The sequence below is a fragment of the Amphiprion ocellaris genome, chromosome 23 (genome assembly GCF_022539595.1).
Source record: "Amphiprion ocellaris isolate individual 3 ecotype Okinawa chromosome 23, ASM2253959v1, whole genome shotgun sequence".
Taxonomy (NCBI): Eukaryota; Metazoa; Chordata; class Actinopteri; family Pomacentridae; genus Amphiprion; species Amphiprion ocellaris.
This window is the reverse complement of record NC_072788.1, coordinates 5,482,780-5,504,234: the sequence shown is the minus strand read 5'-3', so window position 1 is coordinate 5,504,234 and position 21,455 is coordinate 5,482,780. Positions and strand designations below refer to the sequence as shown.

Sequence of the window (21,455 nt, the reverse complement as noted above, 5' to 3'; positions counted from 1 at the left end):
AGTCACATTAGTCGAGGTGCAATCGGGTGTTAAGCTGTCTGGGACGTGATCTCAACACTGCGTTATAAGTAGCTAAGTGACGACGTACATCTATCTTCTCAGGCCAAAATGTGTCCATCGTCGTCCTCAGATGAGCGTCCCTTGTGGTTGGGAACCATCCACCAATCAGAAGTGGAAAAGCTTTTTGGATGAGGGTGAAACCAGAGGCCCAGTTTCTTTCATTTTAACGCATATACCATCATCTGGATAGTAGAGAATCATCAGACATAACCCCTAGTCTAATATTTGGGACAATTCTGTTGATACACTGTATTGATTATAGATTACCAGTTTACAAGCAGAGATTGGCTTTGATCTAACAAATTGTCCAGCTTTGCATAGTTAGACAAATACAACCATGACTTTATCTTGAAGGCTTACTTTTTTGGCTTATTTTGGTCTTAAATAAGGTGCTGTGAGTGCCTCAGCATTGAAACAGAAATCATGAACTTTATAGGAAGAGTAGAGACTGTAGGACAACAAGTGCAATAAGGTTCCATTAAAGTTCTTGCAGGCAAGTTCTGGATGTACATCTTATCATATTTCTTCATTATTTACAGACCATATTTGCAAAATAGTTGGATATGAATACAATTTTAAGACATTTTTGCTCAGTGTTTGTCTAGAAAGGAGTGTAGCCTCATTGTAGTAAGGCTGGAATTAAAAGGGCAATTCAGGTCCGCATTGGATGTACATAACTTTTCGAACCTAGGACTCGTAGTTGTTGGTATTTGCCCCAGTGTGTTGCCCAACTGATATGCCAATCAGGTTGCAATGAGCAACTCTTGCTCTCAAGAAGTCACAGTCATGTTTTCCAGAGTACATGTGTATATCTTTTTGTGCTATGATTTTAGCACTCATAGAAATGCAGGCATGTCCATCATTTCAGTTCACATCTGGCTGCAGTAACACCAAATTTGGTTGTCATCAGCTCAGTAAATTGAATAGATATAAGCCAGTAGGGACCTTTAAGATCTTCCCATATTAGCCTTATGAGTATCAGACTGGTGAATGAATGAGCGTTATTGTGTGTGTATTGCAGTTTTCTTGCTCACATTTCAGTTTTGCTCCTTTTTGTTTTTCCCCTCAAATAAATTGGTTTAGATCAGCTTTTCCTGCTTTTTGCTTAAATGTAGCTCCTCTCTTGTGTTCTCAAATCCCAGCAATTGCTTCTGTTAGCAGAGTGCTGTCATGAGCATTAAAAATGATGGCCAGAATCACATAAAAGGAACAACAGATACAACAAAGGTTGAGTTTTGCAGAATATTCCACTTTAAGTAGTTATATATATGTATGTCTTGACTTAATTCACAGAAAGTAGCTTAAATACAGCTTTGCTCTCACATTTAAAAACACGTGCATATTATACCAGCACATTTTCCTGTTTATAGTCACACCAGAATGATTTGATTTCAATGGAGAAGCAGGTAGTAAGAATCACAGCCAGCTGCAGTTCTGTTCTCCTCAGCTTCATATTCCTCCTACTGCTGCTTGTGTGGGGGCATTGATCTCTTCTCTGGAATACAGTCTGACACATCACAATCCGATTTTCACACGTGCTAACTCCATCTTGTCTTACTGTGCAGCTATTCTGCCAGTAGATTCATCTTAGCTTCCTCTCTTCCTCCTCCAGTCACCGTGCATTCTTTTCCCCCACCCAACTTTTGTCATTTTAATTACAACCAAAATCATGTCTAAACTGGGAGTCTGGTAAACTTTCAGCAGGATTGCACTTCATCACTTTTGTCAGTATTGATTTTCCTAAAAGCTGAAGTTGGACTGCAGTGAGAAGAGAGAGAGAGATCGAACGGGAAAGAGGGAGAAGCAATTTGTTTTGAAGATGTCCCGCCCCTTTCTCTCTCTCCGGCCTATGAGGGATGAGGCTGCTGGTGGTTTGGAGATGATTGATGGTCCTTGTAAATGTGGCCATTACCATATAGGCTCTCCCCGCCTTCATCCCCATTATTCACTGTCGTCTGAGGCCACCGTGAGCCCCTAGTTTTATGCAATTTAGCGGTACACTTAATGTGAGTCGTGAAATATGAAAGTATGAGAACACATGCACTGCTTCCTCATCACCATTCCAGATGTTTGTGCTTTTGAGAGGAATGTAAACACGAAATAAACAACCGGGCTTTTATTGTGATTCGAAAGAAAAAAAAATCTACATATCATACTCCACTTGTTCTCATTTCAATACAGGATGTGTTATTGCTTTTGTGGCTGCTGTCGAGCGTTTACCATTGAACGCAATAAAGGCTGGGAGATGAAATACTAGCAGTTGTAAAATCCATATGTCCATGGATTAATAGCTTCAGGCTCTCATGCTAGTGGTGGGAAAGACAATATTAGAGTCAGTGGGGAGTAACAAGCTTATTAACTGTCGAGAAAAGCTGAGAAGTGTTCCTGGGACTAGTGTGCAGAAGCATGGCATGTTAAATAGCAGCGACCAGGCAGGAATTCACCAACAGTGCTATGTTTGATAAAAAGAGACTTCTACTGAAATGACCAAGAGAGATGAATACAGTCCAAGTCTGTGGATGAACATGCGTGCATGCCTTTGTGTTGAGCAGCGACAACAGTGCAGGCACAGACCGGAAAGATTACACTGTTTTGCTACATGAACAGCATGCAGCTGTAAATTACTGCTGCTCTGTTGCTCAGCCTCAAGGAGTAATTACTTGAGAAATTCAACTGTGCTTTGTTTCCACCTGTCACGCAGCACAAAGAACAATCTGTCAGCCAGTGGAGTTACAGTAGCTGGTTCAGGTACAATCTGACTATTCAAAGGATGCATAGAAAACAGTCACTGCATTAGTGGTAATTTTACTATTGGCTGTTATTTTAGCCACAGTTTAATCTGATTTTAGTTGGTTTTAATGGAATGTGGAAAAAGGCAGAACAAACATGAGCAGAAAGTAGGAGATGAAGTAAAGATAACATTACTCTAGTCGACAACAACTTGTTATGGTTATTCAGCGTATTTTACGATGCTAGCGTGGGCTAATAATTGTGCCTGAAATGTTTTTAGTCCACAGCTTTTCTGGTTGTAAATGAAAGTGAAGGGAGGTTGTTGCTGACATACTCTGCATCTAGAAGTTCTGAATAGTGCTATTAGAACACCTCTGGTGGCTGTGCAAGACAGGAAAACAACACCAAAACCTCGATATGTTACTGAATGTAAGATGTTATTATGAATTATAGTGCGTATGTTAAGCAGCCGAAACGTCGTCTTAGTAAGAAAATGATCATTTTAGTTTAGTTTTCATTAAATCTTTTGTTGTGGAAAGAAGCTTTTATGTTTTTTGGAGTATTCATTTGAGGAATTTGCAGGAAGTGTTATACCATCATAAGTGTGTTAACGTTGTATGTAACTAATTACATTGAGATGTTAGCAGTCTTATGAAAAACAAATCAAACTGCAGCTTCAATCATGTTCTATACTAGCAAGTTGGACTTTGAAGACTAAATAGAGAAGTGGGCTTTTTCTCCCCACTGAGTCAACGCTTCCTTCATGTTGGAACATGTGAAAGGTGATGTAAAAATCACTTCAAACATGTTTATCTTCTTCAGTAAATCCACAGGGAGGCAGACCCTTCGAATGATCTACAGGCTTCTTGTTGCATCAGCCTCACGGCAACGGGAAGAAACCGTCTGTGATCTGATTCCATATAAATAGTATTTTATATAATACAGTTTGCTCATTTTCTTAGTGAGCTGTTTTTGAAGGCAGTGTAGAAGAAATGCACTCACTTGGTTCTAGATCATTAGGTACATCCAGCTAAAACTAACTCTGTAGTCTAAAAGAACAGTCCTGCAGTAAGTCATCCCATCAGGAAGGTTCTAATGATGCATTAAACACTTCTAGAGGTGTTGGTTGCACTGTATGGTTAGTTTGGAAGACATGGTTTGTGGTGCATGTGGTGAAAAGGGTCACGAAAACAACAGAACCATAAATAAAACATAAAGTGCTTTAATAGATGCACCGTAGGATCTGCAGCGCCTGCAGTGTGTTTGTTTGTTATGGATTAATTTTGCACCCTGCCATGCATAAAGCTGCCGATTTCCTTCCAGTGCTGTTTTTAACTTTTAATCCTGCCAAACCCCGAAACATTAAGTGAACTACAATGACCATAATTCATCAGTGATGTTGCACATCTGTGCTCCCTGGAGTTTGACTGTGCCGCTGCCGTCACAGACCGAACAGAGAGCATTTAGGAAGACGTCTTGACAAACAGATGGAAGTATAATAATCGGTTATCGTTGCGGTGCCGTCAGCTTCAAGTGCTTTGACAGACTTTAGTTTGTGGGGAAAAAAATGAATTACAGCGCTTGCTAAATGAAACATCAGTAGCAAGTTGTCATTGCGTATCCCAATGCAGCTGAAGTGAACCGAATACCTGTGGGAAACACATTTAAATGCTTAGTGCTACAATCATAGACTCTCATTTCTTTTCTTCACCACGTCTGCCTTTTCTTGTCCCCAATACCTCTAAACTCCTCTTTCTGCCTTCTCCTCTTCCTCTGACTGACAGTCTGTCATTCAGCTGTCTCTGCTGTGCTGCTCCTCCTTCCTCCTTTTCTCACTGCGTCAGTCGTTCACTATTTTTAAAGAGCAAAAGTAAGGACTTCCCTGCAGATTGGGTATGCAGTTTTTTGGGATGAGATGAGAGGAAGTAGCAGGGATAAGAGAAAGAGATGACAGGAAAAAGAAAAGAAGAGAGAAGGAATGTAAAGGAAAGCAAAGGGGAAGGGGAGGAAGAAGGTAATGAAAGAGGAGAGATGGTTGAATGAGAGAGAAATTAAACAGATGGCAGACTGAAAGCAAAAATGAACATTCAATTTTCTCCAGAACTTTAGTTTGTTTGCAAAAAAATATCCACAAGACTATGGATGTCCCAATCCAAAGACTGGCTGATAAAGGCAATTTTTAACTAATTGGTACAGGCACAAACCCAAGCCATATTTTACTGTATGTCAGCTGTCACACAGTGGTCATAAATTTGAACAGTTTTCTGAATAAATGCAGCATTATCAATTAAGACACATAATACAGACCACAAAAGCCTGTTACTCATGCCACTGGGATACCGGAGCTCTATTCTAGTTGATCCTGCCTTGACTAGACAAATGTGCACTAGCCGGAGGTCATTAAACACCACATAAGGCTTTGTCATGGGGCCCCATGCTAGCTAAACCCCCACGATGCTCTTTGCTGGCTACAGTATTAAACAATAATAGGGTCAAAATGGTTGTGCAGCCAGGTAGTGAAGTTAATCCACAATACTTGAAGGCTCAGATTGCATTGGGACCGCTGGGCACCTTTAACTTACTGAAGCAATTTTTAAAAATAGGCTTATAATTATGACGCTCAATGCTAACATTTGCTAACATATTCAAAATTCAAATGCCCTTCCACCCTCCTCCTCCAGCTTCCCTCAACTTCTGCTGTTGCTACATTAAGGACAAGCTTCCTTCCATGCTGCTGCTAAACGCTGGCATAGGATGCAAATCTTACAGTCTACCAAAATTGATGTTATTCCAGGGCAAGAATGTAAACAGTGAAAGGACACTTGAGAGGAGAAAGACACCGAGAACAAGACAAAAATATTTCTGCTGTGTGTGTCAGCTGTGTTTGTGTGACGACAGACAGACGTGGTCCTTGGCAGACCGTCGCTACTTCTTCAGCCAAGTCCATTCTGTTGGAGGTGTCTAATGCACACACATAGTAGGAACTGCAGTGTGTAATGGGGGTGAAAATAACACTAGCTGTTGCCCAGTTGTCATTTGACTTGAGGTATCAAGCAGCCGGAGGGTTCAGGGTGACTTTAATGGTTGAGATTCTTAATAAGTGAAATTAATCCTACTCTTTATTAAGGTCACTCCATAATTGGCGTTGAATGTCTGCGGGATTATGAGCACAAATCCCCCTCCTGCATAAACACACACACAAACACATGCTCTTGTGCTGTAGGATGTGGTTCACATTCATTCTCTGTTGACTAATGCAGGATTCATTCTAATGTCACAGTCTGCTGTCCACACAAGTACATTTTTTTTTTTTAGTCCCATGGTCTTAATGCCATTTAAGAGGCTTTTCCACACTGCCAAGAATAAAACTCAAAGGAAAACTCTGTGTAGTTCATATTTTTGGACATTTTTAATGCGTAAAAATGGTAATAATCGACAGCTTTAATCCGAAATGTCATTATGAGCTTTCACAAAGCCTCCCTCAGTTAAACCCAAGCTTGGGTGCCGACTTGAACAAGCCCAGTGTTTTAACCCCACGCACCTGGACCTTGGCGCTGTTAAAAGGAAAACTCCAGCTGCACAGGGTTCCCAGGAGCACTGCATATTTACAATACTGTGTCAGAGTTGCTGTTTAAAGGGTCGCCACATTCATTTCACACATCAAGGTCAACTTATCCCTCATGAGGAGTACTACTCAGCCTGTAAAAATAGCTGTTCAGTGTCTCCTTTGGTGCTGCAGGAAGCTTTCCAATGCTATCATGGTGAGCTGAATCATGGTGAAAGACTGCAAATTTATACAAGAGAAAAATACATAGGCAGAAGATGCAGAATTCAGTGTGTTTTTATAAGCTTGTTTTGTGTTATGTGAGTTGTTTCATCATGAATCTGTGACACAACAGAAGAAACATAGCGAGTTTAATCAGATATTCGGAACGTCACGCTATACAGTCACTTCAACCTTTTGTTTCAAAGGGAGGGATTCACATGCACCAACATGCACAAGTGGCCAGACCAGCAAGACAAAACATAGAAGTTTCGGTAACAATACACAAAAAGTGAGTCAAAATCTCATATATTGCACCTCTAAAAGTTCCATGTGCCCAATTTGTGCAGTTAGTTCAGCCAAATGACAAGGCCACAACCAAAATATGGTCTCAGTCCCGTTTGATTATATTATGGTGTGTTTCCTTTGTGTGCTGAAACACAATATTTTGTGATGGGGAGCATAAATTCAAACACGAAACTGCTAATAATTCCATTGTGCACTGTTTGGGCAGCAATCTTGTAAATGGTGTGTTTTAGTTAGTTAATCTAAATAATTTTATAAATATTTATCAATGCCTGTCAGTGTTGTGACAGTAATAACGATTAACTTGTACCACAAAAAAACATAGCCACTCTTGATTTTAACATATGAGTTCAGATCATGCGGAATGATACCATGTTGTCATTTTTATCCTTTGGTACTGATCAGATGAACCAAAATACGCCTGAAAACGAACAGCCAGACCATTCTAGCACAGACAGACCACTGTGTAGAATGGTCTGACTGCACCTCAATGTTATTCTGCTGGAGAATAAATCCAAATTACAGCTATGTTGAAAGGGCAATAGTGTCCCCTCAAATTGCTGTTTGGTTTTGGTGAAACATTTGCATGCATTATATTAAAATAGATTTTTAATTTTTTTTTGTAATTGTCAGTGTTGTACCTGTCTAGAGGTTGTTGTTGTTTCCTGTAGTGAAGGGAATTTTGCTAACCATAGCACGTAGGTACCGGAAGAGAAAGCCGCATAAAATTTGAGTCAAATGGAAGGCTTATCTTGCATCCGGTGAGTCAAACTAGAACAACAGTCAAGGCATGCACTGAACAAGCTCATAAAAGTAGGCTAATATACCCTTTGATTCAAGATTTAAATTTAAGATTCTCCCATTTGGTGACGTGTGTGTTGACACTCTAGGGTTTCTGTGCCTTGCAGCTGTGTGGAAAAATCATATAGAACACTTGTATGTACAATAGAAATTGAATAAGACTCTAATTTGTTACTGTACTTGTAGGAGTATTTATTCTAACATTCAGTGCTGACTGTCTTTGCTTCTTTTGACTTCAGTGAGGGAATCGTAAAGCAGAGGATTAGTTCGGGTAGAGAAGTGAAGTCATGCTTGCATTAGCTGATTAGCATCATCCTGCTTCCACTTCATTAATGCTATTACAATTACTTGCTTATTCATGAGCTTCTTGGCCACCAGCTGTGTGGAATCTTCCAGTCATCTTCCTACAGGTGTACGGTGTGGTCATTACAACCTGACAGTTCTCACTATTACTGTGGCGATACAATCAAGCCGACGTTCACTGCTGCTACAGCCCCCGTTGCAAAACTAGCTTCCTCTTACCGCTGATTTAATGTAGATTTAATGTGCATGTATGTGTTTATTAAGATTTGGCTCTTTCTCCCAGCAGGATTTGCACTGCTGCTCAGATTCTTTGAGAGCTCCCTCAAAGTACAAAATCTTTTCTACCAAATCCAACTGCATAACCATTTGGGTCATTCTCCTGTTTCGAACTGAACTGAAACTGACTTTACTAGGCCATCTCAGTATGCATGTAGGATACAAGTTTGCAAGTTCTGCCCAGATCTAGTTTTACTTCATCATTACTAGAGATACAAGCTCTAACCTGGACTCCACTGAAACAGATTCAGCATGTTCTACTGTAATAAGGGCACACGGTTAATCTCAAATACATTTTTAGCTTCCCTGCCATTAAAGAACAGGATATAGATGACAATAAAGTCCGTACTGATGTTAAAAATACATACTCTTGTTGAAGAAAAGAGGCAGCGGCAGAAATCTGTACTCAGAGTGGAAGTGGAATATAAGCTAAAACGGATGGGCAGAGCAAAAATCCAATGTCTGGACCAGAAGGTGAAGAGCTAGTCCGTCAAAACTGATCATCTGTTTGGAAGTGTTTTGGATTCAGGGCAAGTTATAAGAAGAAGCAATATGCAAAGAGTTCATGAGACTAAAAGGAAACACAGAACAACAAAAACGATAAACAAAATGACAAAAACAGTCAGATGTGCCATAGTATGTTTGAAAGGCAAGCCGCCTGCCACTTCCTGTGGCCTCTGACTTCAAAAATATCTGCAAAGTTTCACCTGGTCAAAACTCTAATTCAGGATATCTGCAATTCAATTTAAAGTGGGAAAAGGTTTCAGTTCAGGATATCTACAACGTCACCCAGACTAAATCAAGATGACTAAAATCAGCAGTGTAGATGTCTTGAATTGCATGTATCTAAAACTGAAATTACAACTAGTCACAGCCGCATTAATGAACTCGCCGACTGCTACAGTGAAACAGATTCCTCCATTACCTTCATTGTCCCCAGAGGCGTATCTTTGGAGAATACAGCTTTTTCTAGTGCCACCACTTGATCAAACTTTTTTTGCTTGGGCTCATTATGTACAACAGACTGGTTTCATTGACACCATGTTGAAATTGGCAGGATCTGAGCCCTTGGTCAGAGCATCCATCACTTTGAAAGGCTTATTTTATAACCTGTCATAGAGTGAAGTGAACTACAGCAGGGCTAGAACCCACAGAAATATAGCCTCGCTTCTTTCACTCGCTTTTTAGTACACATTTCAAAAATCTACTCACAAATACCTGCGTTTTGTTTCCACGTTGTCTCCGACGTTCATCTTATTCTGCATTGTCGCTCCGGATCTGAGGGTGCGCGTGCATTTAAACCCTCAGTTTAACTAACATCTTGCCTCAGGTGTGGCTGACGGCAGTTTCTCCTGCTTTTAGCTGCATGTGTAAGAGACGATGTGTGTCTGAATACTGTAGCTTGCGCATGCACAGGGCAGTCTTGCATGTCCTTGTGCTGAAGCAGCTCTGAACATTTTGAATCACAGCGTCGTTACCAAACAGGGCTGCATGGAGGCGGAGTCACACTAAAGGTCAACATCCTCTGTGTGTGTTTGTTGCTCAGCTCGCCGCTGTGGCAGATGTGTTAAGCAACACATGGCCTGGTGTGTGGTCTGGGGCTTAATTTGAGATTAACACTCAGGATATTACAGATTACCACATTCCTCGTTTGACCTTCTGTGTCTCGTCGGCCAGCGATGGATGGATGAGCTTTTTTCTGTTCGTAGTTACAGCAGTTTCGCTATGGAGGCTGCGGAAAGCTTCCAAATGTTGTGTCACGCTGTCAGCATGAAAGCAAGGATTACAACCCGAGAATTCTTTCGACTAATTCGCGGCTTTAAAATCTAAAAATGTAATCAGCTTCAATTCAACCATTTCCTGAGGTTCATGGACGGATGTGTCGGATTACTTTTGCATTTTTAACCTACAAAATTCAATGTCACCTTCTCCAGTGAGATTCTGAAAGCCTCTAATCTCACCAAATAGAATAAAAAAAATCTCTCAATTTAATCAGACACTGAAAGTGATAACTCTAAACTGTAATGATTGCTGTGAAAAAGACACATACTGCAATGAAATATAATGTTGATTTCCTCTATATGCTCCAAGTGTTTGATGAATTGTCCTGATAAATTCAAAGCAACTCTCTTCTGCGTTGTGATAATATACTGCTGTCCTGTTGTTACTAGGGATGCTGTGATTAGTTGGCATAATTAATGTTGCAGATGCTGAAAATGCGTTGGCATCAATATTTTAAACTGACGCATGCTTTTTGCATTTAAAAAAAAAGAGTTTCAGTTCAGTATAACAAATGGTTTTCTTCAGGATCACCACATAACTGCTGTGTCATTGTGTCATTTTCAGTTCCAGTAGTTGGTCAGCTGCAGTTTTAGGCAATGGCAGCAGCGGTAGAGTCTGACTTGCAAGACTTTCCAAAGTATGACAGTATTTCAGATTATCACTGAACAAAAAGGTGGTTTGTATAGCAGCAACACCTGCAGAGGAACACACTTTACATCTGTTTGCTTCTCTCCTGCTCTCTGTCCTCACTTATACTATATTTTAATACAGCTGAATTTCCAATACAGCTGATTTTGGTGACTTATTTTCCTGTTTTTGTTGTCAGACGATGAAATGAGAATCAAATAGCGACTGAAAAGCGTCTCAGTAATTCTGCTTGTTAGCCAGCAGTTGCATCTAAGTTAAGCTAGAATTCAGATTTTATCAGTTACATCAGCCAACAAACTTATCGTACACATGAGTTAAAGACAACAGCTGTATTACAAATTCAGCTACAGTTACTTAGAAATTACAGCTACTGCCAAAGTCAGAGAACAATTACAAAAATGAGAAACGGAGTCGCTTTAGCTACACCGTGTTTGTGAAATATCCTCCATGTTCATGTTGCACTATTTAATAGTAAACTAAACGTTTTTGCTTCAAGGGTTTGAATAGAAATTGGGATTTCATTTTGAAGCAGTGTGACTGACTGAAATAATAATTAGTTTTAATTTTTTTCATCATGTTTGAGTTTTCAGTTTGCACAATTTTGCACTTTTCTTACATTTCACTCTACTACATTACTTAACAACACGCAGTTTTTCAAAACCAAGTTGACTTAATTGAAATTCTCAATTAGTTCTTTTGTAGGGAAATGAATTGCTTGGATTACTAATTGGTAAATTAGTTGTAAGAAGCAGTTCTAGTCTTTTCCTATGATGCCAGCATGCCATGAACAAAGCACAAAAATGCACTGCTGGGTTGCAGTATGGGCATAAGATCTGTTGTTCCATTAGATCTTCTACTGTACTTTATATATGTGTCATAATAAGCTGCTGGACTGCTGCAGCTCCCAATAACTGAAATTGTAATTATAAACGTTTAGTTATGATAGTTACTGCATACAGTGTGTGTGGATGGATGGATGGATGGATGGATAATGTATGTATTAGGGCTGTCAAAAATAACGCGTTAATGTGAATTAATTCATCATCATGATTAATCTGGTACTTTTTTTTAAAAGCAATTAACGTATCTGCAGGGCATAATGACTCAAAATCCCTGAAACATCTCATCATATATGTATATATATATATATATATATGTGCATATATATCTAGCTCTCTCTCTCTCTCTATATATATATATATATATATATATATATACACTAGTGCTTAAAAGTTTGGGGTCACTTAGAAATGTCCTTATTTTTGAAAGAAAACTTTTTTTTTCAATGAAGATAACATTAAATGAATCAGAAATCCAGTGTAGACATTGTTAATGTGGTAAATGACTATTCTAGCTGGAAACAGCTGATTTTTAATGGAATATCTCCATAGGGGTACAGAGGAACATTTCCAGCAACCATCACTCCTGTGTTCTAATGCTACATTGTGTTAGCTAATGGTGTTGAAAGGCTCATTGATGATTAGAAAACCCTTTATGTAGTTATGTTAGCACATGAATAAAAGTGTGAGTTTTCATGGGAAACATGAAATTACCTGGGTGACCCCAAACTTTTGAATGGTAGTGTATATGCTGAAAAACTTTATTCGAAGAAAATGAAGAGACTTATTTGTGTTACATCATCATTTTCCATGTACTTCAGGGACAATTTAAATGAGTGAGTCTCTATCAGTCTCTCTCTCTCTCTCACACACACACACACACACACACTCCTGCTGTCAACTGAGGGCCAACTGCCAGCTGCCCCCGTACTTCTCTGTCCTCATCCATATTTGATGCGTCTCATTAAAACTTGATTGTGGAAACACTTCAGCATTCTGACATTCCTTCTGATCCACTATTTAGTCTCCCTCAGCACTTCGGATTGAAAGAGCCGCCTCAGTCATGCATGAGCGGCCCTCAGGAAAGAAACACACCACACGAGGTCGGATGAAGACATGCCAACTTATCTCTAGTGTGCGGTGGCGGATAAAAACGCCCGACTGGCTCACCGGAAACAAATAGTAGTCTGGTGGCGCCTCGGAGTAAATAATGACAGTTGGTCAAATACAGTCGAGAGCAGAGTAAACACACGATAGGAGATGGTTCTGTAAACATTCAGCATGACTCTCTTGCGTATTTCTTGGGTTTTGAATTTCCATTTAGTACCCTAGCACTGTATTCTGTGTTTAAGAAGCCGTTGACTGGGGTCAGACTGAGTTGTGTTTTGGGTTCATATTTCAAGGTAGTTGCCACAAATATTTATTACTGTTAAATTATTAACAGAAAGAACAACACAACTAGAATTCCAGCCTGTTAACTTTGCCATCGGATACCTGTCCCCAGATACCCCAGAAGAAAAATAACAATGGTAGCTCGGTCTTGAATTCACATTGATAATGTTTTGAATTTAAGACCCCCCAGTAGTATGTAAAGATAATTTTAGCCCAGTTACCTGCATGACAAACAATAAAGGAAGCCTTCACTTTAACCTCAAATCCAAAATTAGAGACAGTTAATCGTCAGAATTAATTCAAGTCTCATTTAGCTGACACCTCTAAGTAAAGAAATGGGATGTTTTGGCTTACGGTTCTCTTTTAGTCCCAGAAAGTCAGGCTAAAGTAGCAGGTGGCAGCTGCAGCTGAACTCTATTTGACCTCTGCAATATGTGAAGAGTCCAAAATACGTCTTCATCAGAGGACTCGTGCAGCTTTCCTGATCACCGTGGGGTCTGTCTGACCTTGAATCCAGCATCAAGTCCACACTAATTATCATCCGTACCTCACCTATCTGCCTGTCAAACTGGATAATTTGAAACTTATGCCAGATAATACAATATACTGTGTATAAAAGATGAATGCAACCTCTGGGTTTGAAAAGTGATGACAATCTGGAAGGGATTTAAACCTGTATTCTTTCTAATGGCCAGCAGGGGCCGACTATTCTAGTTGCAAAAAGACTACAGACCGTGACCCAGCTTCTCACTTGACTTGTGACTTCAGTGAACATTTTCCAAAGGAGTTTATGGTCTCAATTGCTAGTTTTAAGTCTCCTTCAAAACACTGATGTTTATTTTGTCGAAAATGGTTCCATTTACAAAAAAAGTAGAGAATAAAGGTTGATCTGACATGGAGGGAAACTAGCTTATTGTCTGAGGTTACAGCTGCAGTGCCATATTATGTTTGAATAGCAAGTCGTCTGTAGCTCCTGACATAACTACAGGCATCTGCAAAGCTTCAGAAGAGTTCAAGATATCTGCTGTTCCATTTTAAGTGAGCAAAAGTCCAGCATCCTTCAGACTATATCGAAAATTGCCAGCTGCAGATATCATCAATTGAGGTTAATTAAGGATATTGTGAACAAGGATAATGATGAGTCAGAAATAAACTGTACATATCTGTAACTGGAATAACAACCTGTCATAATTTAGCTGAATTGCATATATTTGTAATAGGACCTTGTACACAAAAATGGTAAAACTGATGCCATTTGTCCTTGCAAGAATGACAATATGGATATTTGAAATGTTCTTCTGTCACAATAAGACACTGAATCACAAATCACAGTTTGAGTTCCTCACTTGCTATACCTCAAATCTGGTCATGAGAAGTGTAGAAAAAACCCTACTATTAGGCAGGGTCTCCTTGAATATTCCCCAAATGACTGACCTCTTTTTATGCCTTTAGTTCTAACACACTTCTCCACATGTTTGACATGCTCACCTCCTTGTAGAGTGACAGGCAGCTGCTACACACAAACACGCACATGCATGGCGGCGAACGCACACACCAAATAAAACAAACAGCTTGCCTCTTTCACTTGAACCAGTCTGTGAAAGATGCTTCTTTTTCGCAGACACCAAGGTCCCATCAATCCTGCTGAAGGCCACAGTCTCTCTCACACACACACACACACACACACACACACACACACACACACACACACACACACACACACACACACACACACACTTGGCTGTTTGACTATTTCGCCGGGTAAATATTAAGACCTGTCCCTTGTTTAGTCAGCGTGGACGCTCATAGGAAGGTGTTTGCGTTAATATATGTCGCCGCGACGCTAACGTGTGTTGAACACTGTGTTTGCATTGCAGAGCCCCAGCTGAAGGGCATCGTCACGCGGCTCTACTGCAGACACGGCTTCTACCTCCAGATGCTGCCGGATGGCACCATGGAAGGCACAAAGGACGAAAGCAGCTCCTTCTGTAAGTGAGAACCCGCTAGATATCGTCATGGTTTCTGGCTCAGTCGGTTAGCTGCGCCACTGGGAATTTCCCCCCTGCTTTCATGCCAAAGGACATTTTAAAAGGGGACTTCCTGGCAGTTTTGTATCTGAATGTCCTGAGAGCACATGACAACACTGCCATACTTTTCTGGTTTGAATCACACTAGAATCAATCAGGCTGAAAATGTATGCGCTCTTGGCGAGGCACACTGGGCCAACGCCAGCTAAATGGGATTTGTTCTCATTGCATAATGTATCACAGACGATCCCTGGCACAGATGAAGTTTTCCAGACACATGTTTTTAATTGTTTTGCTTACAGTGATTGTGACCTTTAAGCTACAAGACTCATGTATATCTGCGAGCAACACATCTGTGAGTACACACACACCGCCCTTGTGTGCTGTCAATCTCAGGCACCCAGAGAGTCAGATATTGTGTAGAATTCATATAGAACATTTTACAGGATCCTCAGCTGGGCTGTGTGATACTGGAAAAACAATATGTTGTGATACAGCTCAGTCAATATAGCATTGATATACTCGAACAACTGCAAGACGCAATCTGTGGCCAAAACGCTGCAGCCTGCTTCAGAGTGGTAACCTTCATCATGTTTCACCACATCGTCTGTTGTTAAACAGACTTGACATGATGTTCACGTTTATATGATCGTCCAGGACAAACGGTGTTTGCAAACAGTGACTGGCAGCGATGGAATGTCAGACTTATGTAGGACTTTGTTGACCCGGTGGATCACAAGTCTGTTGTAGCTGCGCAACATTTCACTGGGTCAATGTATAATTGTGGGACTTTTTGTGACATAGTTGACAGGTATCATAGTTGACATTTTTGCTGTTTTCAAGCTTAAAATCAACATAACTAAACACAACCAAACACCGCATGGCATTTTTAGAGAAGGTTTTGCTAAAATATTACATATACAATTGAGTAAAACTGAAATTGAAAGTTAGTTATAAAGATATTGTAGTAAACCTGTTGACGTGATAAATCAACACTTGACTCACACACTACTTTATATTAAATAACTCAGAAAGCCTTGGAGTCTGGCCAGTCTTTTCTTCAGGAGGAAATGACATCATGTGGAAATACAATTTGTTATTTTCCATATAAAATTTGATGTATTGCAAAAACAAAAATATCTGTTATTATCTCAACCTAATAAAAAGGAAACAATCGTAACTATTTTGAATGAGCTCATTTTATTATTGTTTAGCTAATTAGAAGGTGGTTGTTATTAAATTTGGATGGTTATTTAGTTGCCATTTTAGTGATATCCAATCATTTTTTATTAATAAGTGATTGTTTCCTAAATAAATAATTATGGGATTTGTAAAGACATTATCATAATGAGCATAAAAAAACATAATTTTTTTTGCTTTTAATAAAAATGTATCCAACATATATGCCATGGACTGAAAAGGTCCCTCAATGATATGTTGACCCCACTAATAACAGCTCTGTTGCAACGTCTGCCTTCCATATTTCATCAGACTGCATCTGGAATGACAAATTCAGACCAATGTTACATACAACTTGCCAAAAAACTGGATCATATTTTTAAAACCGTATTATACAACAGTGTTAATTGTTATCATGTCTTTTTTAAGTGAAAAGTTACCGAATTAGTGATTTCTCTCTGCCATTTGGAACCTTTCTCACATGGTGTAACACTGGCAAATCCATCCAAAATAGTTTCTTGCACCAATCATATATAACTTTCATTGCGTGAGCAAGCAGATTATGGTAGTCATGTTGCTTTATGTAGTGACAACAGCCGTAAGAATACCTTTTTTGTTCAATACTATTCATATTTGTCCATACAACTGATGTTGCATTTGTTTTTGCAACAAAATCTTCCTTTGTCTCTTGTTTCTGAATCAGTTTGGTATGCATATGTGGAGCCTGCAAGTCAACAAACTGTCTTTTAAACTAAAAAGCTCAGTTTCTCCAATTAAATCAGACTTCTCTTGTTAGTCATGAAAAATGAGGTTTCTTTTTGTATGAAGCATCAAAAAGCAGTCGAACCATGATGTGTTGAACTTCCTACATAACTGTGTTGCCCCAATACTTAGAAATCTCAGTCACCAGAAAAGCTTTTAAAAGTCACGTTAGCACAATTTTGTGTTGATTATTTGCACTCAGCTTGTAACTACAGCATTTTGTTATTACTTAACTGCACCAAAGAATCTGCTGAAGGTCTTAAATCAAGACCTAAAGTTCTGCCCATTAGCACAAAAAGCTGCCGTCATCTTCAGCTGCTCTCCCCACACACACACACACACACACACACACACACACACACACACACACACACACACTCACCCTGTGGGGGGGTCATCACCTGGGTGATTACTGACCAAAAACATCACATCCCATGATCCCCCAGAGTCCCTGCAACTCGCCCGAAGAGATCAATATTATATTATAGGATATCCCTGATGTGGCCACGCAGCAGTTTGGATGGAAAACATGAAGTTAGCACAATTTTGGATTTGCAATCTACAGGGAGGGATGGGGGTAAATCACACTTTGACCGTGGTTCCCTCTGTAGAGTTTATATTTCAGCTTCTTTATTAAGATGTCAGAGTATTTGTGGCAGCAGCAGCGGCGTAACCAGGTTGGAATAACCTGGATCTAACCTTGAGGTGTGCATTGTGAGGTTTTCCCTCGGCGTTTGTCCTGGAAGGAGGCATTAGAGCTGTGTTATGTAAGTTAGACACCGACAGGATTGTGTTTGGAAACTTATCGCTGCGCTTCGTGCAGATTTGGACGATTTTCACGTGAGCGACCCTTTGAGAAAAGCATCCTGGGAGTTGCTGCGGAAACCAGACGGAGCCGGTGCGGCAGCAGGAGTTCTGAATCCTCCGGTCCCAGCTGTTTGGTTAAACACCTCCAGAAAGCTCCACAGTAACTCATTAGACCTGCTCTCACCTCTCCCTCTTATGTAACAGCACACCTACACCGAGGCAAACATGAGGCGCACGCTGAACTTTAAACATTCTCGTGTCCAATCTGAAATATTCATCACATAATACCGCAGGGCACATCCGAAGGCGAACAGAGCTCGTTTCCAGACTGGATGTAAAGACCGCTGTTGCGTAACAGCCACTCCTGGTGCGTCGGGGTATTAAACATCAGTCAGTGGAGGTCACCCCGCAAAGTGTTTGTGTGGGTCTGACTTACGGTTCATTTTATAACAACAGTAATTCCATCAATCCCAGCTCCGGGATAACGCCACCCTGGGCTCTTTGCATTCTCTGGGTGCAGCGTGTGGCAGCAGGTAAATCCCGCAAAAACTCGTAAATTGTACACTTTTTCTATCCGAGTCAGATTATTTATTCATTCGAGCAGCAGCAGTTGAGTGATTGACATCTTCGGAGCGGAGTATCAATCAAAAGCACAATCTACCTGCCTGCAAAGAATATTGAAAGTGTAGAAATTGCAGTGTGAGCATACACTGCGTGCAGCAGAGAGTTTGTCTTCGGTGGTCTCGCTGGGAGCGTTTCCTGTAAAATGCAAACTGGCCTGCAACCAGACAGCTTTCAGTTTCACTCCATTTCATTCGCAGCTACAGTCACCCCTGTAAAATCCCTTATTTCTTTTTGCCGCCAATAGACGTTTTGTATTGCATTAACTGCACCCACTGAGGAGTTTTAGGGACCCAGGGCCCCTTTTAACTCCCTCTTCTGTTCAGTATATCCATTATTCCTGGTGCCATTGGTGTAGTGATTTAGTTAAACAGAAACTGATTAAGGAATAGGCACCTCTTGAGCAATATATCCGCTTTAATTAAGTTTTAAATTTTGACACTTGTCTGTCTCTTTAAGATCTGTCAGTGCTTTAGGGGTACTTTTATGTCATTCCCAAATTGTTATCATTAATTATGTTTTCACAGTGTAATTGGGACTTCCTGGGCTAGTTGCCTTTCCTTTGACCTTGGTCATTAAGTTTTCCCTGATATGTGACACACAAAGCTTTACAAAATATAGTATTAGCAGTTTGCATAATCACGTTCAAATGAATATAAATTATTTAAAGAAGATCCAATAATCTCTAAAGCATAAGTGAAGCAAGAATAAAAACAAATGGACATGTTGGCATTTAAGGTGGTTTGATTTCATGGTGTCAACTCATACATTATTCAACATGTGATCCACCTTAAAAGTTACCAGTAGCTGTTGGATCTATTTCAGCAGAGAAGTGAGTGAATTTTTTTTATTTTTTTTTTTATTACTTTAGCCTATAATTTAACTTGTAAAAATTAAAAGGCAGCAAAAAAAAATCTGCACATACAAAGGTAATAATACAACAAAATAATCAAAATCATCAATATTCAGGTTTTAAAATCCGATTGCAGCACATTTACAAAAACAGTTTAATTAGACTATTGGCTATTTGATAACAAGATACTGAAACATTATTAACATAATCCTTTAGATGGGGGTTTTAAGTTGTTCTTTTTGTAAATAAATAACTTGCAACATGATAAATTTGATCAAATTCACAAAGTCAGTCTAACATCGCATCATGTGGTCAGTTATTGTTGACGAATGCTTGCAAACTTGCCAACAACAGTGGTTTTAGAAACTAGCCACAACTAAACTGTGCATTAGATGTCTTATTTTGATAGTTTTAGTCACTATTTCACCCACTTATGGCAACACTACATTCTTAAACTACTCGTCATTGCTGCAACAAAGTTTTCAGGAAAGTCAGTCAGATTAACTAAAACCAACTCAACAGTTTTTCCAGTTTATCCAACTACTTTATTTTGTGTTTGCTCTACATGTAAAATAACAAATCTTACATCGTGCACTTGATTCTGACATTATCAGCCCATTAAATGGCCATTATCGTTGCAGATCATTCCCATGCATGTGAGCCAGTATAGGAACCTCCTCCACCTTGTAGAAGGCCTGGTAGATGCATTATCATTCATTCTGATTACTGATAAACAGAAAGTAACATCAATAAAATATGGGTAACCTCTTGCAGTAATGTGAATATTGTCACCCTGGAAATGTGCAACATGTGATAAAAGTAGTAACAGGATGTATTTTAACTCAAATGGGGATCCTTTTCTAAACCTAAACATGCAGTTTTAGTGTTTAAACTTAACAAAGAATCGCCTAAAAGTACAAAGCAGTGGAACAGACATGGGAGCCCAACTCAAGTATCCCCTGTTTGTTCCTCTTTGTAAGCACTAAATGACCTCATTTATTGCCATTAAATGACTTGGTAACGACCTACTGAGCCTACTAGAAGGTGGAGAAGGGCTTAGTGGCCCATATGTATTGGAGTGATCCGCAGACATAATGGCCATTAAATGGACTGAAAACATGTGAAACAGGCAATGCATGAAGCCTGCATGTAATTGTGGTCATCTTCCACTCTAGCTTCCACCCAGTGCGGTAATTATGAATCCCACTGCGGTGTACAACAAGAGCACCAAAAAAAAAGGGAAAAAAAGGGCCAAATCAGCAGCTAATGGGATAAATAATTAAAGGAGCAACAGTGCAGCTCATATCTGAAGCCCTGACAGCTAACTGTGGACCCAAAAAACCCACACCTTCCTGTAATAGCACTGAACCGATGACCTCTAAAGGGCAGGGCGGACTCCCTTTTGTCCCCTCTCTTCCTGGGATATAGACCTTCACGGCAGCTGCTTTCACCTCCCGGTTGTCCTGGACCAAAATGTGTCTGGAAGGCAGGACATTGAAGAGAAAAATAAGTAGGAAGGAGATACAGAAGCCCTGAGGGGATGTAAAGGAACAAAAAAAAGTGTCAAGACTGGCTTTTGTATGGCCTTGCAATAGTTTTGTCACTTTTTTCTTTTTACTAAGTTCCCTCAGGGCGTCCTTAACTAGGTGATGGAGGAAGTTGTCACAGAGCTGAAAGTGACTGTGTATTAAAAGAAAAGAATAAAAAGGAAATAAAGAGGATCAGAGCGGAGGGGGAGAAAAAGAAAGAGGCCAACGGTGGGAAAAAGCGAGCCAACGAGACAAGACAGGTTGGCAGGGGAAGAGGGAGGGAGGGGAGGGAGGAAATGTGAGGATGGAGGAGTCAGGAGGAGCAGCTGGCAGGCAGCTGATGGCTCCTCCATCACTGTGTCTCCCCCCTCTGGTGGGAGGTCAGAGGAGCTGCCCCCCTCGCCTCCCGCCTCTCCTTCCTTTCTGCTCTTGGCTCTTCCAGGCTGTTATGTAATGAAGCTGGAAGAGGAATGAAGGGAGGAAGAGGAGAGCAGTGAGGGAGGTGACATTTATTGTCTATTTACTGGGGATGAAGGTGCTGTTAAAGGACTCCACTGGTGCTTTTGCATGTTTTGTCCACTTTATTACAGATCACTTAACAGTTTGCCAACCAACAGTTTTTTTTTTTAAACTTTCAGATGTTTCTAATCATTTCAAGATAAGGACTTCTTAAAATGTTACTTTATTTTAATTTTGAAATGAATTAAAATTCCTCTGCTGTTATTTCAGCACCACGGACAGCGCTCTGTGTTGCGTGTAGGACTGAAATGAGGCCAA

The 21,455-nt window shown here is 40.1% G+C and overlaps 1 protein-coding gene across 5 annotated transcripts in view; it reads left to right on the top strand.

Moving 5' to 3' along the window:
• fgf11a (fibroblast growth factor 11a) overlaps positions 1 to 21,455 on the top strand; it is a 148,305-nt gene that overhangs the window by 70,561 nt on the left and 56,289 nt on the right. For all 5 annotated transcript variants that reach the window (XM_055007605.1, XM_035950291.2, XM_055007606.1 and 2 more), the window contains one exon: positions 14,778 to 14,888. In XM_055007605.1, the coding sequence (XP_054863580.1) occupies positions 14,778 to 14,888 (111 nt within the window). The remainder of the gene's footprint in view (positions 1 to 14,777; positions 14,889 to 21,455) is intronic.